General features: G+C 37.8%; 1 protein-coding gene across 1 annotated transcript in view; it reads right to left on the bottom strand.

Annotated features, from left to right (window-relative positions):
- Positions 1-1,142: 1,142 nt before the first annotated feature.
- Positions 1,143-18,017, bottom strand: part of cbx5 (chromobox homolog 5 (HP1 alpha homolog, Drosophila)) — an 85,739-nt gene continuing 68,864 nt past the window's right edge. The window contains exon 6 of the mRNA XM_028798592.2: positions 1,143-4,169. Coding sequence (XP_028654425.1) covers positions 4,031-4,169 — 139 coding nt within the window. The 3' untranslated portion in view covers positions 1,143-4,030. The remainder of the gene's footprint in view (positions 4,170-18,017) is intronic.

Genomic DNA, 18,017 nt, shown 5'->3' on the forward strand with positions numbered 1-18,017 from the left:
TTACAATATGTAAACTTTACAGGCAACTCAGGCCCCTTCTTCAGGCAAGATGCCAATAAAAGGTGTAATTTTACTTGACTTCTTACTACATTCATAATGACTAACAAGGTACAATACCCCATTTCTTCTATTAATACACAGATATAAACTGGTTCAAGTTAAATTTAGCATAAACATCATAAATGGTTTTTTTTTTTTTTTTAAATACACATTGAGAACTATACTGAAGATTAAAAAAAATGACGCCCAAAAGTGTACTAGTTGTAGTACTATTTGCACTATTCTGACTTATACTGTTGTTATACCCCACTGTACACTACGTACAGCTCTTTTAGGTTTACTGTGTACAGAAGTTATGACCCAGAGGCCAAGAGAAAGCACAGCCAGGAGGAAAAAAACTCTTGCACATAGAAGAAAAATTGTGATACCAAAATGTGGTGTCTTGCTCTTAACTCGTGGCATGCTCTGCATGAGAACACCCTCAGTGCCTGTGCTCATCAGTATCTCCCTGTGAAGCAAGAAAGTTAGACAAAAAACAAACAAAATGATGCAATAAGGGGGGGAAAAAAGGGGGATTCTCCCCATCCAAAATGTGGAAATATTAACAAGTTGCCACTTGTTCGCGATACTCACCAGGTTCATTTTTTTGGTGGTGCTTTAACAATTGGAAAACTCTGGAAAGACAATCTTGTAGACGGCACTATTTAAAATAAAAAAAAAAAATCATATTATAAAAGCATGAGAAAAGTTCTCTGTATTTGAGGAAAAATTAAAATGCCACTGATTTTTTCAAATAGCTCCACATTATATACTTTATGCCAATCATAATAATACATTGCCATAGATAAAGGACTGTTAAAACATAAAACTATTCTTTAACTAAAAAAAAAAAAAAAAAAAACCTTATTTGTTCCCCAACTTTGTTTTTGACAAAATGTTTTTTTTAGTACAAGTCTTGGCCAGTTTTAGTTGATCAAAAAATAAGACACTAAGTCAATATCCACCTTAAAGGGTTGACTCATTATACAAGCTCAAACAACTGCTAAACACATTTATTAATGAAGTCGCCTCGCCAAAGTTTGCCCCATCCCCACCCCACCTGTTATTAAGAGTTTAGAAATAAAAAGGACACAACGCCTTAGAATGTTGAAAACTAACTTTACTAGATTTGATACAAGAACATATAAAATAAAAAGTGCAGAGCAGGTTCTCTTCAGTTATTTTCCTTTAACCTCTTAAAACATGAACACTTCCAATGGCATGATTTTAAAAATTTTTGTTTATACACAAAACACTGCTCATCATATTTTAAAACGTTCAAATACTTAAGACTTAAAAGTCAAGAAGGTGATCGCATTTGGAAAAAGGGAATTGGGTAGTAAAGAGGATAAAACAAAAAGAATAGAAGGGGGGAAAAAATACTTAAGTCACAGACAGCTAAATGCACATTGATCACTAATCAACATCAAAAGTTTCTAAAACCCTGTTTCGCTGGGTATGCTTGGCCACGCAGAAGCCAGCTCAACACCCTGACGCTTATATAGAATTCAATTGTCTTGATTTAAGAAATTCAGCATTAAAATAAAACTTTTTGAAGTTGCATTCGCTCTTCAGGGCAATATCTGCCAGTACAGAACATAACAGTAGGTCAACAGCAGTCTGGAGGTACAAGTAGATTTCTCTCTTTAGTTTCTCTCTTTCCTCAGTATTGTCTTCCTTATTGATAAATCTCTGCATTGGTGATGAAATTTTACACATGGAACCTAAAATAAAAGGGGGGTGTGGAGAAAACAGCAAGTATGGAGTGTAACAGTGAGTAGAAAAGAAAAAAATGCCCAATCTCTAATACAGCTCTTTCAATTGCAATGTATGTTAGTCATATATTGGTTTTAAAAAAAAAAAAAGGGGGGGGGGGGAGGGATGTGCCTGAACACTTGAGAAATACAGCAAGGAAGTGTTGAAATAAAACATTTTGTGAAGAATGGTTAATTGAACAAGCAACTGTGACAAGTTTAACAAAAGCAAACAGTCAAGTTGTTTCCTTGGGTACAAAAAGAGAACCCAAAAACACAGGAAAATTGGTTGTGGTAGCAGTCTGCTTTTAACAGCACAGTGCTAAAATGTGGCCTCCAATAATTACACGGCCTAAAACAAAAGCACCAGCATCAACACTTTTATTTTAGGTACCTGCTGGAAGTTTTTCTGGCATTGGGTATTCCCAGCTACAGAATTGGTCAGATCCACCGCCACTCAAATCACAGTATATTGCTTCCCTCCAGTAAAAGTTATTTATCCCTATTATACACTCGGAGAAGTTCACACAAATATTTCTGCTTTAACTATGTACACTCCTGATAACTATGAGGACTCCCATATTAACCAAACACACTGTATAGACTCACGTCTCCAAGTTACGGACAATGCCATTTTCACTCAAAAATAAATGTTTCCTGTATGCTGAAATTTCAGGTAACAAAAGTCATACTGAAAGCTGCAAAACTAAAACATGGCTGAAGGTGAACAACACTAACAATGAATCCTACACTGTAGCAAGGAATGTTCCAAACCCTAGTAAATTTGTCCTATCAGTAGATATGCATGACATGGTTCTTCTCTCCACCAACCCATTTTCCGAAACATTTTTTTTTCTTTTTTTAAATATAAAAAAGATGTGAAAGCAGCAATCATTATATATTATTTCCCATCATTTCGACTCAGTCAGTAGATTTGAAAAAACTACAAAGGACGGAATTGATCGGCACTCTGGGATCATTCCTACTCCCAACATATGCAAACAGTGATGATGATTGTTACGGTTTCAGAAAAGTGTAAATTTCCTCTACTATTAGACTTTGCCAAGAAAATTTGGCAGGGTTTTTAATTTTTTTTCCAGCTCAGCATGCACTTCAGAGCCCACAGTGTTACATGACAGGATGCACATTCAACCACTTCTTCGCATAGTGGGTGTCTGTAAATCCAGTGGAAACATGCAACTAAATCACAATGCCCAAATATCTGTCAACTTTTGAGAAATCACTCCTTTCATGATTAAACTTTATATTCTTTACTCTCAGTCTAACAAAAAAAAAAAAAAAAAAAAAAAAAGAAGTTGCAACTAAAGAGAACCAAACCAACAGAAACGAAACCTGGCTTATCAACATTGGTCAACTCACTGCTAGATACAGCAAATTTAAGATGTCCACACACTTAACAAGTGTGAAGCCTTTGCTTTGACCAAATTACAAAAACAAATTGACCTGTGAAACGCTGTAACAGAGCTCAACTCCTTCCAATACCACCATTTCTCTGAATTTACTATAAGCAAAAACTATACCTTAATCTGAAAAATAGGGCATCTTACCCCACCTCAATATATATTTTTTTATATATAAAAGGGAAAGTGAAGGGTACCCCTTTTCCAAAATTACTTTTAGCTTTCCGTGGCTTTATTTGGGCAGATTTTTCTTCCCTCCATTCCTAATTGAAGATAATGCAGCAAATGTAGGTGGCATCAAAAATGACGTTCAAAGCTAAAATAAAAAAAATGCAGCAAACAGAAAACAAAAAGTTCTCCCAAACCAAGAGACCTGATCTGAATGCTGCCGGACAGGGTGGCTGTTACATTTTTGGTGGAGGTGGCAGTAGAGTAGCAGTCACCAAAATAGGCAGTGCTGAACACAAATAAGGGAATGCCTTGGAGAAATGGGTGGGTCATCATGTCCCCTTGGGCCCAAGTCATGGGAAAAGTGATTGCATCGCTGGTGAGTGTCCAGTTCTTCCTGTGGTTGATCAGGAAATAAAACACAGAAAAGTAAAAGAGAGAAGGCCCCAAGTGCTTGGGGGTTTGCAGAGGGGGGTTGGGGATGGTGGTGGGTGGGATGGTATGTTCCACACGTTTCATGTGGGCAGTATGTTTGTAAAAGTTGCTTCAAGATGACTGACAGAGCTTTGTGTCCATCAGCCCTCTCATCCTGACTGCAACCCTCCCCCACCCCCCCATCTCCCCTCGTCAGTTGTTAAGTTCAGGTGTTCACAGAGCTGCCCCTTTGTCTTTCTTATTTCCATCCTCGTGCCATGTCAGCCGCTCTTCATAGAATGCAATGACAATCTGCGGACATTTCACGTTGGCCTCTTTTGCCAGAACCAAGTCAGCTTCATCGGAATCCTTCCTAAAACACAGACAGAGGAAAGAGATTATACCAAAACTGCACTGGGCAAGAAAACCGTTTTAAAATATATGCTCCTTCCACACAAGTACTAACGCAGAAGGCACCTGAGGTGATCACACGTCCAGATTTCCTGTGAAAATCCAACATTAACAATTTATCATGACAGTAAAAGCAGCCATAACTCGTCATGCTTTTTTTTTTTTTTTTTTATATACAAATGCCTTGCAACTTTACTTCTGTGTGTTAAGTTTAATCACCAATCACATTCGTTTTATTTCAAACTGACAGGATTTGAACAATCACATGTACTGTGATTAGGTGTATCATTTTTGGTCCAACTTTTGTAAAACAATGTCCTCATCATTTCCCACTTCAATGGGAGGTTGATGTTTTGTAGGTTTCAGTATAATTTTTATGTCTACAATACACTAGATCGGGGATTCCCAAACTCGGCCCTGGGGACCCACTATGGCTGCAGGTTTTTGTTTCAACCAGTTTCTGGTTTTAACTGGACTCCTGCACTAATTAAGTGAACTGTTATTTCCCAGAACCTGTGTTTTGGGAACAATATAGAAATTAGAAAACTAAGTTTGTTTTTTAAAAAAGGTATTAAAATGTACTAAGTAGTTATATAGGAAAAATGTATTTTTCTTTCTTTTTAACATTTTCCTCAAGATTTTCATTCTACTTGTCCAGGTGTCCTGCTTATTTAATCCATTATTTTCTAATTAGTGTATCTGACACTAAAGTAGTTGCAGCCTTTCATGATTCAATGTTGTTTGCCTGGGTGTCTCTCTCTCTGCTCATTTTTAATTGTCATTATTAAAGGCACAATGAAAGGAGCAAACTGCACAGAGGGCAAAATATAATGAAATCAATAAATGAGAGTTAAGCATTTAAATCTATAGCAAAAATAGAAATATTTCTAAATGTCTTCTTCTTTCGGCTGCTCCCGTTAGGGGTTGCCACAGCAGATCATCTTCTTTGATATCTTTCTGTCCTCATCATCTTGCTCTGTTACACCCATCACCTGCATGTCCTCTCTCATCACATCCATAAAACTTTGCTCAGGCCTTCCTCTTTTCCTCTTCCCTGGCAGGTCTATCCTTAACATCCTTAAAACATCATGGACAAACATCATAGTCCACGGGGACTCCTGTCTAATCTCGTCTGTCAACCTGTCCATCACCACTGCAAATAAGAAAGGGCTCAGAGCCGAGCCCTGATGTCTTATAAATATAAAATTCATGCTGCGGTGCTTTTCTCAATGTAGAATAAGAGGGGAAAAAAAAAAAAAAACAGCTAATTTAATTTGATCAGTATTATCAATTGTTGTCACGGATTATGAATCTCATTGGAAGAAAAACTTGCAGCCACAGTGGGTCCTCAGGATCGAGTTTGGGAATCCCTGCACTAGATGACAAAGCCTGTATGATACAAGTAGGTGTGTAAGGCTGATCCTAGATCTTTGAACATTAGACATTTTTTGTAAAGAACAAGCCATTTGGCCCAGAAAAGTTCACAAATCCTATCTACCTAATATCACCAAAATAACATCAAGTTTTGTGTATCTCTAAAGTCTGACTTGTTACCACACTATACTTGGTAGTTTATTTCATGTGTCTATAGTTCTCTGTGTAAAGAAATCTTACTGACATACAAAATTTACTCGAGTGCCCTTGTCTTCTTGCGAACATCATTTTACACAACAGTCTCTATCCACTGTACAAATTACTTTCAAAATTTTAAACACTTTAGTCATGTCACCTCTTAAGTCTCCTTTTTTCTTAAACAGAAAAGGTTCAACTCATTTAATCTTTCCTCATGACTCACCCCATCTAGTGCTGGAATCAGCCCAGTTGTTCTCCTGTTGACTTTTTCTAGCACTGCAACATTTTTTTTGTAGTCCTGAGACAAGTTGTCATATGTAGTTGATAGTTAAATGTGGATAAAATATGGGGCACTTGTTTTTGGCATCAAGCATTCAGTTAGGCACTACTATTTCATGTTTGACTAGAGGAGGTGTGGGGCAGTACAAACAAGCAATGCTGTCTGGCTTTTTTACTTCGCATAAACCAAGAAGTGACATAAGCAGCAGGAGGCAAATCCACAAAAAAAGACTGCAGGCACAAAGTAATAACTTGAGTACACACTTGTTTATCTGAAGAAGTTAAGAAGCAGTCAATCTCAACATCCTTGGGGATTAACAAACAAGTCACACTGTCCATGGGATATGGATGGGAGCAATGTCAAGGCATTAAAAGAAGGAAAAGACACAATATTGTTTGCCTCTATTATAACTATATAAATATGATACAGCAATTTTAGCCACGTAATGGAGGAACACAAAAGCATAATTTCTGAAGACAGTCAATTCAACTCTCTCAGAGAGAAACAGATGACAGTGTAATCATTGTTACACCAGAAGCTTCTGTCAATCCGTCTTCAAGAGCAGGAGAGAAAGTTAATGGAGTATAAATATTGATAGTCTGTGCTCCTGGGAGCCTGGGTCTTTCTTAACTGCTGCTGTAAATTCTTCTGGGAAGCATACCTAAACATTTAAATGCTTTGCATGATGGTATTAAGATAATTTAATAGCTTATGGCTCTTCTGTTTGCCAATAAGTTGTGAGACTAGCAACAACTATAGTAGGACTGCAACAATCAATCGTCATAATCGATTATCACGAGGGATGTTCACAGTTTCCGCATTTTTTTTTTTTTTTTTTTTTAAACTATTTATTAAGAATTTCAAAAACTAATTACATCACATTTTTACATAGTCACCTTCCTTTGCGATGCTATTTTCCCAGCGTCATACCAACTTTTTAATGCCCAATTACTACTACTCCTGCTTTCACTGTTTCCAACGAAAATGTAAAATTGTGGTAACTTTTTGAACGTCCCTCGTCAATTAGTTGATTGCGTTACTGGGCAGAGTACATTATGCCACGCAATTGCGTCATTACTTCATTCAGTTGTGAACGCACTTGAAAAAAAGGGTAACGGTAAGCTAGTGGCAGAATGGACAGTGTGACATAAAACTTTAGAGTTTGCGAGCAACTCCCTCTGAATTCAGATAAGGGAAAAAAAAAAAAAAAGGTTGCGAGTTGCAAGATGTGTAGGTCTGACCTCGTATGGCACAAGAACCCAACGGAGATGCAGAAACATTTGAATAGGAAACACACAGTTACAGGCTTTGTGGATGAGAAGACTTGGTGTCATCCCAGTAAACTGAATGTTACTTCACACAGATAAAAATGAACGCAATGGTTCCGAGGTTAGGCATAATTACATGACTTTTGGTTTGAAGTGAGGAATAATTCGAGTCATAGTTCAGCATTCTACAATGCAAATAAAACACTATCATATGTGACAGAATTTTATGATAAGCGACATATAAATATAAAAAATAATTAGCCATTAGCTAGTAAACGTTCAGATTTTCACATACCATATTTGGTTTTTTTTTTCTTTTTCAAAATCTCTCCACTAAATTATGGTGTTGCATTACACACTTGCAAAAACATAACGTTCGCGTGTTACGTGTTTACAAAAAATGGCTGCGAAGAAACATTAAGTCCTTGTCTAAGCAGAAAACTTTTTTTCAGTCTCATGTACAAAGGAAATCAAAAACTCCACAAGAATGCAGCAGTGAATCCCACAGTATTTCAAACGCAACTGAAAGGCGTATTACTCATTCCGATGCAAAATATCGGAGCGAGGTGGAAAGGCAAAATTTTCAGACTAGTTGGCTATCGGACTTCAACTAGCTTTTATACAATCTGGAGGAAGATGCGACAAATGTGCAAGTATTGTTTGCAGCAAGCCTAGTTTAGCTGGTAAAACAGATTTTGTGGCAGGATCACACAGTTTCAAAACGTGAAAATCTAACAGCACACTCCCGACGGCAAATGACATGCAGTAGGCTGCAAGCAAATGTGCCAAAGAATCAGCGGTGGTGCAAGGTTTCCAGACACAAAAATGACGAATGGTGAAGCAGAAAGATATGAACTTTGAGTTAAAATACACTCTGCATATTACATAGCAAAGGAAGAACAGAGTCTCACACAAATGAAACCACTTGTTTTGCTGCAAAAGGAAAATAGTCTGGACATTTCCCCAACATGTGACAACAATGTTCATTGTGCTAAACTAATTTCAAACATTACTACATAATTACAAAAAGAATCAAAGTCATGATGGTGCAACAGATTCTTCTGTTCTGTGGTGGAATATTATGATAGTCAGATATTGACATGATGTTCTGCCAGTAAACCATCTATTTAACAGAAACTGGAAAAACAAAAAAATAAATAAAACTTAAATTGCATGTTTAATATTGAAGTGTTGGTCTAATGATTGATGATTGAAAATAGTTAGTTTTTTTAATAGGGCTGGGAATCGATTTAAAAAAAATGGACCAATTAAAATCACAAACATATGTAATTAACTGATTAGTTGCATCCAACATTAAAAAATGTAATTATAAGAAGTAAATAAACACTGAATCACAAACTTAATGTAGAATCAACACAAAATTAATGGCTTAGTTTAAACTTGAACAATGACCTTAAACCTGAACTTTTAACAAAATACTACTTGAGCAAGTACAACCTGAACTTGAATGCCTTCCTAAAAGGCAAGTTTAAAAGAAGGCAATAAACAAGGCCAAGGTCTTAATCGTCAGATTGGCATAGAATACAAGACATAGACGTGTCAAAGACTGTCGACATTGAATGCACTGCTGAAGACCAATTTCATTGAACTAAGCATCTTTTAAATAGGCATACATGAAAACTCTGCAAATCCTAACCTGAATTGTCCATCACCTTCAACGAGACTTGATAATTATACTCTACACCAGGGGTCCACAACTCCAGTCCTGGAGGGCACAATGGTTGCAGGTTTTCATTCTAATCCTTTTCATAATCAGAGACTTGTTTTTGGTCCTAATTAACTTCTTTTGAATTAATTTTATTTGACTTGCTCTTGATGACACAGACCCATTGTTTCTTTTTCCTTAACTAGCAGCCAAATAATAATGAGATACAAAATGAACCAAAACATGACTAACATTGTTGATCATACAATATCTGAAAATAAAGAAAGGTGAAAGTCTCAAGAATTTTGATCTGCTCAAATCCCCAAAAGATTTTAGCGGTGCTCTTAGAAAAGAGAAAAATCAGCAATTTTGGAAATGTCTGCTATTGCACAATGAGAGCAGCAACAAGCCATTGAATTAAAGAACGGGTTTTATTAACACCAAGAACTGGCGCCTAATGAATACACTGATTGGAGGGAAATTGATTGGAGTTTGAGGCCCTGACTTAGTTGGTCTCCTGTTGGCTCACTGAATTCACATTTCATTTTTGTTTGGGTGCCATTTAAGGAAAGAAATTAAGCAATTCAGAGCAACGATCAAGACATTCAGGAGAACAAACCTTTTTAAAAAAAAAAAAAAAAAGTCAATGAAAATTAATTCAAAAGAAATTAGCAGCAGAAAGAAAGCATTAAATAACAAAAGAGTTAAAATGAAAACCTGCAGCCACTGGGCCCTCCAGGACCGGAGTTGGGGACCCCTGCTCTACACAATTGTTTTCCCACTGGTGCGCTGTGGAAATAACAGTGTAGTGTCCCTGGGTCCAGACTTGAGTGAGACACAATCTTCAGGTACTCGAGACCTGTCCAAGAAGGATGAATCTACCTGGACAAGCTGACATAAAAGCGGCTCCATGATCGCCATTTTGTAGACACTGCACTTCGAATACTTTAGAAGGCAGGAGACGTGTTGGGGATCCACCTGCCTGGGTGTATGTTCACCAGTGAGTCTCACAGAGCCGAGGGCCAGTAGGCATACTAGTTGCCTCTGACCCCTGGTCAGAAGAGTGAGGCAGAGACAGGACCGCTTGTATAAGAGGCCAAAGTGGCATTCAAAGTGCTCACTAAGTGCTGTGTCTATGAATGGCAATCTCTTAGCTGCTTTTTTTGCTGCCCCATCCCAACCCCTTCGGACAGTTTATCATGTGTATAAATTTAGTGCTTTTTTGGTTGGTAGAATCGTGGTGTGAATAGGGATTTTTTTGGGTTACAAAAAGAGTGCCACCATAAGAAAAAAAAAAATGTTGGGAGCAAAGGTGTAGGTAGAGCAGTGCTTTCCAACACGCTAAAAAAGATCTCTGTAGCTGCTATCTCACTTAAAAACTGACACTGTGCATTACTTGGATGGTCATGCTACATTCTTTGCATAAATTAGCTAATATACTACAAACTGGAATAATGGGCAGGGATAATCATTACACTTCTATTTCACAGAACTTTGTCATTATATTAGGGCAGTCAGCAATGCAAAATTCCTGGCAGACCGGCGAGTGAAATATAGAAGTAGTAGAAACTTATTTGGGTTTTAGTGCCATTCAAAGGTAACTTATTGAACACTAATGTGAAACGACACTGATTTGATCAGAAACATTGGGGGAGGGTCATTAAGCGGGGGAGTAGTGTACTTTTTGCCTTTACAACTTTTCTTTTTTGCACCAGGGCTGCCAATAAAACCCTTTCCCCATCCCATTCCCCCAACTTCCCTGCCCCTATGTTAGTATGTATAAATCAAGAAAATGAACCCCAGTGCTGTATATTGTCATGTGGCTTATTGTTGTGAACCGTGTAATATGAAATGTTAAACCTTTACATGAAAATTACATTTCATAACATTTTTTAAAAGGCAGCATACAAATATGGTACTGGATAGGTATAGAATTTTTTTATTTTTTTTTAGGTACACACAAACTTATTTGTATTGTAACACCCACAGTCAAGAAGGAAAAACACTACTACATGTTTCAAGAGTCTGAAACTGATGAGCTTTTATTGATTGCATCCTAGCTAAACTGCCACAACTTTTCTACTTGCCATAGGACTTGTTGAACTCTTAACACCATTCGTCTTTCGCTTTAGTGTCAGGACCCCGAAGCACACCGCTCTTTGACTCATTCCCCTCTACTAGATCGGTCACTCTGTGCTGTTCCTGCATGCCGTGCTGCTCTTTCATCCCCAAACGTGCCGTTACTGCACACTATAGTCTCCATCTCTCTGTCCCCAGTGCTGCCTTCCAGCACATTCCACCCTTTCTTCAGGGGGCCCCTCATCCCACTGAGGTGTTTCATTAGCATATTGCACTGCACCTTCTGCAAGCACAGTACTCAGTAGCGGTTTAGCCCCATAGCCCTCTGAGCCTCTGGTCAGATCATTACAGTATTATTGTTTTGTAATGTTTATATAAAATTAAATGAAAATGCCACCTTGACCAAAGCAATGCCTTAGGTGTTTGCCTCATTGCCGGCCCTGGATGCGACAATTAAACAGGTCACATTAATGGCAAAAGTGAACACGTTAACTTTCCCAGGCCTAGTTTTTAAGGAAAGTGTGTGTGTGTGTTCATTGCACTACCAGAGCCAGAAGTGTTACTATGTGCTTTATTTCTATTTATTACTATTTATTTTCAATGTATTATTATATAAATGTTATACAAAAAATGTTGTTTAAAATATGTACAAGTTCATTAAAAAAATTTTTTTTCAAAATGTTATATAAAAATATTTGGTGAAAAGTTTCATTTCATGCACATTGTGTTTAGTATCAAATGCATTTTTTTATAACAATCCAAGTAAATCAATTAATCAACAACATAATAGCCAGTTTAATCGATTATCAAAATAATCATTAGTTGCAGCCCTAAACTATAGTATAACTAATGGCCATTGCATCATAATATAGTATTTTGAGTGTTTAAGTAATACTGACTTCTGTCCATCAGTGCTTTGTGAGGATGGTGTATGTGCTAGGGAGCGCTGTGAGTGGCGAATGTGCAAGTAGGTGTACAGTGTCAACTCCGACAGTCTTTTGCACAAAGGTGCATTATGGAGGAGTGTTTCACACAAAGAAGCTCCTTCCCCCACTGAGGTATGGAAAGGGGGGAGGTGACCTTTACAATGGTTAAATTATCTCTTAAACCAAACCAAACAAAGCACCTATTGTAAGTCCCACAACATAGCAGTACACTTCTCACACTGTAAAGCATGTCTGTTTAGAAGAGCTCAGACCAGTCCTTAAACAGAGTAAAATACGCATGTCTACACAAAGTTATCAAATTAAAAAAAAAAAAAAAAAAAAAATCGTGTCTGCAATTTACTTATTTCATTAATAATAGACTAGACACAATAATATTATAGATTATGCTGCCAACTTCCAGATAAAACAGCTCTGTATCACATATCATTTCTACCATTCACCACCTTAGTGTTGTGTTTTCCTGGCTTGTGTTTACAAATTAACCAAAATAATAATTTTTCATCTTATGTCATTGCTGCTAGGTTTGTCATTTTTACATACTGTTCGTTTAACTGTGGTTCCATTACTTAATGTCCTGTGAGTGGTACCCTAAGAGACGGAGCTACCCTGGTATCACTGCTTGCTGTGTATTTGGGGCTTGTTCTCCTTGGATTGCAATTTTATGCATATCCTATTCACTCTTTTTGCAAAATGTTTTCTATTTTGTTAGCAGGTCCTTCTTTATAACTATTCGTTGTAGCCTTTTGTCTACTAGCCAGAGTTTTACAGTTACCCTCTCTTGTAGGTTGTTTTAATATATTTTTAGACGTTATCATTTTGAACCTTTTAAAGTCAGTTCTCCATGTTTGGGTCTGGGCTGACTGAAGTTTGCAGGAAGTACAGTCATGGTCAAAAGTTTTGAGAATGACACAAATATTAATTTTCACAAAGTTTGCTGCCTCAGCTTTTACAATGGCAATTTGCATCGACTCCCGAATCTTATGAAGAGTTATCAGATGAATTGCAATTGCAATTAATTGCAAAGTCCATCTTTGCCATGAAAATAAACTTAATCCCTAAAAACCCATTTCCACTGCTGTTATAAAGAAGGCTTTAGGGCGCCCAAGACAGTCCAGCAAGTGACAGGACCTTCTCCTAAACTTGATTCAGCTGCAGGCACCACCAGTGCAGAGCTTGATCAGGAATGGCAGCAGGCAAGTGTGGGGGAGGCGAAGACTTGTGGAGGATGGCTTGGTGGGTGTCAAGAAGGGCAGCAAAAAATCCAAAAAAAAACCATTAGGGACAGACTGATATTCTGGGATTGGACTGCTGGGGTAAAGTCATTTTCTCTGATGAATCCGCTTTCCAATTGTTTGGGGCATCCGGAAAAAAGAAAAGGTGAATGGCGCTACCATCAGTCCTGTGTCATGCCAACAGTAAAGCATCCCGAGACCATTCATGTCAGCCAAGGCAGTGGGCTCACTCACTATTTAGCCTAAAAACACAGCCATGAATAAAGAATGGGACCCAAACATCCTCCGAGAGCATCTTCTCCCAACCATCCAAGAACAATTTGGTGACCAATAATGAACAGTCCAGCATGATGGTGCACCGGGCCCATAAGGCAAAAATGACAACTAAGTGGCTTGGGGAACTAAACATTTGGGGTTCATGGCCAGGAAACTCCCCAGACCTTAATCCCATTGAGAAGGCGGGTGAACAAACAATACCCCACAAATTCGGACAAACTCCAAGCATTGATTATGCAAGAATGGGCAGCTGCCATCAGTCAGGATTTGGCCCAGAAGTTGACTGACAGCCTGCCAGGGCGATTTGCAGAGGTCGTGAAAAAGAAAGAAGGGCCAACACTGCAAATATGGACTGTGCATAAAATGAATGTAATTGTCAATAAAAGCCTTTGAAATGTATGAAATACTTGTAATTCTACTTCAGAATACCATAGAAACATCTGACAAAAAGACCTAAACACACTAAAGCAGTAAACTTTGTGAAAACCAACACTTGAGTCATTCTCAACACTTTTGGCCACGACTATAGTTGGGGCTGGCTGACCAGTGGTGAGCCTCTTCTGGGCAGATTAATAAAGGCCCTTGCCCTCAACCTTTTTCAGGTCTCAGATTCCACCTCACAACCCTTAATAAATTTGAAAAGATGACAAGATTTTTAGGTTTGATTTCTGTTTACAAACTGAAACCAACTACCTGTTCTTTAGACCCAGCTGCTAATCATTTCTTGTAAAATCCATCTACCATTTTCATCATCTCCAACTCTTTCAAAGAAGCCACCATAAGAATGCTATTAAAGAAAATATTCACATCTAAATCAGATAATTAGATTTTCAAGTTGACCTTTTTATTGTTGGAGTTTTAGAGAAAACTGTATATATTTAAAAAAAATGCTTCTATGTGTCGACTGACTTGTGTTTAAATGATTTTCTAATCGCTGATGCGGGAATGTACATTTTTAATACACATTTACTCAGAATAGCTCTTCCAGCAGCTGTTCTGTATCACAGGCTTGAGAGTTGGCCTGCCAATGCTGTTCTTAAAAATGATTTGCTGTATACTTGGCACACAACTTTTATAGTACCCCTCTCATTCCTGTTTGTGATCACACATGGTGTCCCATCATGGTTTGGTTTTAGGACCAACTCTTTTCTGTATGTGTTGACTTCAAGAAATTCAACTCCAAGAATAAATATAAAATTGTGTTCATACACTGATGACACTAAGAGGAATTTATAATTGAACATTTAAAGGTAATTTGATTTACTTAAGTCTTAACACAAAGCTGGCCAAATGCATCTAAATGAAGACGTTTCTCTGACACAGCTTAAACGTTCATTGCCATATATCCATTCATTTGTTCAAAGTATTTGAACTACGGGGTATCCTCGGGTTACAACGTCTGGACATACAACGTTTCCATTTTACAACGCTCACTCCCATAAAAACTTAAAAAAAAAAAAAAATAATAATAAATTGAGAAGCGAGTGTTTCGGCTTACGCCGTTAGCGTCGTACTTACAGACTATGTGGGCGAACTATTTTGGTTCCGCGCGGCACAACTGTTCCATTTGTGTTGCTTTGCTTGGTGACTTTTTGGCCCTTATCATGGCTCCTAAACGAAAGTAAGAGTCTTCAGATAGTAGTGCTTCGAAGAAGAGGAAAGCCATCACGATGGAAGTGAAATTAGACATTGTAAAGAGATAAGAAGGAATAACGGTAAGGAATATTTTTTTTTTTTTTTTACACTCATTTTTTTTATGTTACTACACTACAGTACAGTGTACAGTATATTTATGTTCTTTTCCTTTTTCTGCGGCTTAGTTGTGTTTTTTATGTTCTAGATTATGATATTTCAAATGTGTTAGGATAGGTAAGTGACTTAGGCTAGGGTGTGTTTCGACTTATACCATAATTCGGGTTACATCTATGTTTTAGGAACGGAACTGTCGTAATCCCATCATTTACTACTCTTCATCTAATTCAGAACTGGCAAGATAAGGATCATAATTAGAACTAAAAGTCCAATCGAATAGCAGAGTTATTAATTTAATTCACCATTTTCTAATTACACCGATAGGCAATTTTAGCACCCCCCTCCCCCCTTCATCCTCTTAAGTTCCGTAACACCTATACTCCAAGGTGTACATTGTATTATGAAGCCTGTATAAAAACTTGGTCTTTTTTTTTTTTTTTTGGTACGCTTTAACAAAACAATCTGCTTAGTAATTTTTGAGTAGCCTCACTGATCACAACATTTAAATCGAGGCTGACAATATTTTAGAAGAGCACACATACTGTTGCAAACTTGTTTTTGGATGCATCTCTGTCATAAAGCTTTAAGTAATTGTTTTGATTGCCCATTACTGATTCAATATACAATTAAGCCTAATGTAAATTGCCTGCAAAATGGTTCATTTTGGGACAGCTGGAATATAAACAAAGACACCCTGGTCTTTATATATATTTTATGTTTCAGTCTGTCTTTACAGTGTATGAATCCTTAAATTTTTAACTACAAATCACACACTGGATTCTAACAGCGTACGTTGCAATGGATGGCAGGTGTGGATTGGTGCCCAGGCTAGGTTAGTTCAAGATGCCTTATCTGGATGGGAGGCCGGCCCACCAAATAACCAGGTGATGAACAGGAATGGATATGCTGGCATCCCAGAAGGAACTGGTAGAAGACCCTTAATCAGCCGAGATGCCAGTACAATGGAAGGACAGGAGAAGACAAAGTACTCCGGTTATTTACTCCTTGGAACATTAGATTGCAGCATCCTGGGTTTCAGTACCTCTACGGATATCCACAGGGCATGTTAGGAATTGAGGTCCCATGGGGTAACTCTGATGGGTTCTGTGTGTGCTGCCAGGACGCAGTGATGGGATTAATGATCAGTAATTTATAGCAGTGCTTCCAGTAGTTGCGACGCCGGAAGTATTCCCGGGTCATGGATAAAGGCAGCAGCCCTGCTTCAGTACAAGCGAGTCAGAGTCTGGAGAGGAGCAGGACAACATTTGCCTGGAGGCAAGAAGGGAGAAAGGAGGAAAGAAATGGAAGAATTGTGTCTGGGCTTGTGCTTATGAATGACTTGTGAAGATATTTGCACAATAAATCATTTGTTTGCACCTAGGACTTGTATTTGTGTGATTGGGGAGGTAGCTGCGTTGCCCACTACTGGTCCTAATATCCATTCAGGAATAAACTGAATTGTTATCCATTATGTTACAAATAACATTCATGAAAAGTTGTAATTCACTAATTACATCAATGTGCAAGACTGGAAAATTAATCCAAGAGATATTTTTGTCTAATACAAAGCTATATAATACTACAAGTACATCTAAAAAATACTCTTTACAAAAAAAAAAAAAAAAAAAAAAAACACACAACCCACAGGAAAAACAAACATCTTCTCAAAAAGAAAAGCTACAAAGTGTTACCAATGTTACATAAACCATCATTCTGTTGACTTGCTTCCTCAAAACTGCTACCCCAGAGCTATAAAATTGATGTGTGTATCCTGGTAAAGGCAGCAGAGTACTTTTCGGTTACTACAGACACATGGTAAATTGTGAACATGATGCTTTACAACCCATTGACTGCATGCTTTATTACCCATAATAGGAGAGGGAGACTCTTGAAACATTTTTTTTCCACCCTAGAGAATGAAAGAGAAAAATCTGGCATACACACTGTAGAAGACTGGAGGAGCTGCATCCTGAAGCCAATTGCCAGTGTTTTTGATGTTTTATCTAGGACAGTTAGAAAGTCTCACAAAAGTTTCCTTAGAAGTGCCTCCAAAAAAAAAAAATTAAAAATTGAAGGTCTATCCTGTGTCCTGGAACAGGACAAAGTAAGCTCAAATTATCAAGGAAAGAATAGTGTACAAAATTAATCCTGAATGCATGCTCCATTGGACTTGAATTACATGACTAGCATACCAGTACATTAATTACACTGTGTTCACAACAAACTAAGTTGGCAAAAAGTTTAGAGGCAACTCCCTTATCTTCCAACAAGATATAGGAGATCTATAACAAAGTTCAGTATATCACTATCATGAAGGTAACATACTTTCCCCATGGCGGAAACAACTAGAAAAAGCACTCTGTACACAATATTTCCACATAAGTAGAGGCAGTTGTGCACTGTGAAAAATTCCTGTGCCTGGTCAGTGTCCTTGTAGAGTATACACATTCTTCTCATATCTGTGTGGATTCCCCCCACCCCCAGATGTTCCAGTTTACCTCTTACATCCACAAAGATAAGCAGATGAAGTTTAACTTACAACTCCATATTAAACCTGTACAATTATGGGGGGGTGTGTGTGACTGGCACAATGTCCATGATTATTTTAAGCCTTGAACTTTGTGCTGCTGAGGTTGGCTCTTCACCTCCCACGTCGACCCAAATGGGACAGATTAAGGAGAAACACAAAAAGCTAGTTAAATTTGATCAAAAGGGGGATAATAAGATACTGACCTAAA

This window comes from Erpetoichthys calabaricus, chromosome 3, assembly GCF_900747795.2.
Source record: "Erpetoichthys calabaricus chromosome 3, fErpCal1.3, whole genome shotgun sequence".
Classification (NCBI taxonomy): Eukaryota; Metazoa; Chordata; class Cladistia; order Polypteriformes; family Polypteridae; genus Erpetoichthys; species Erpetoichthys calabaricus.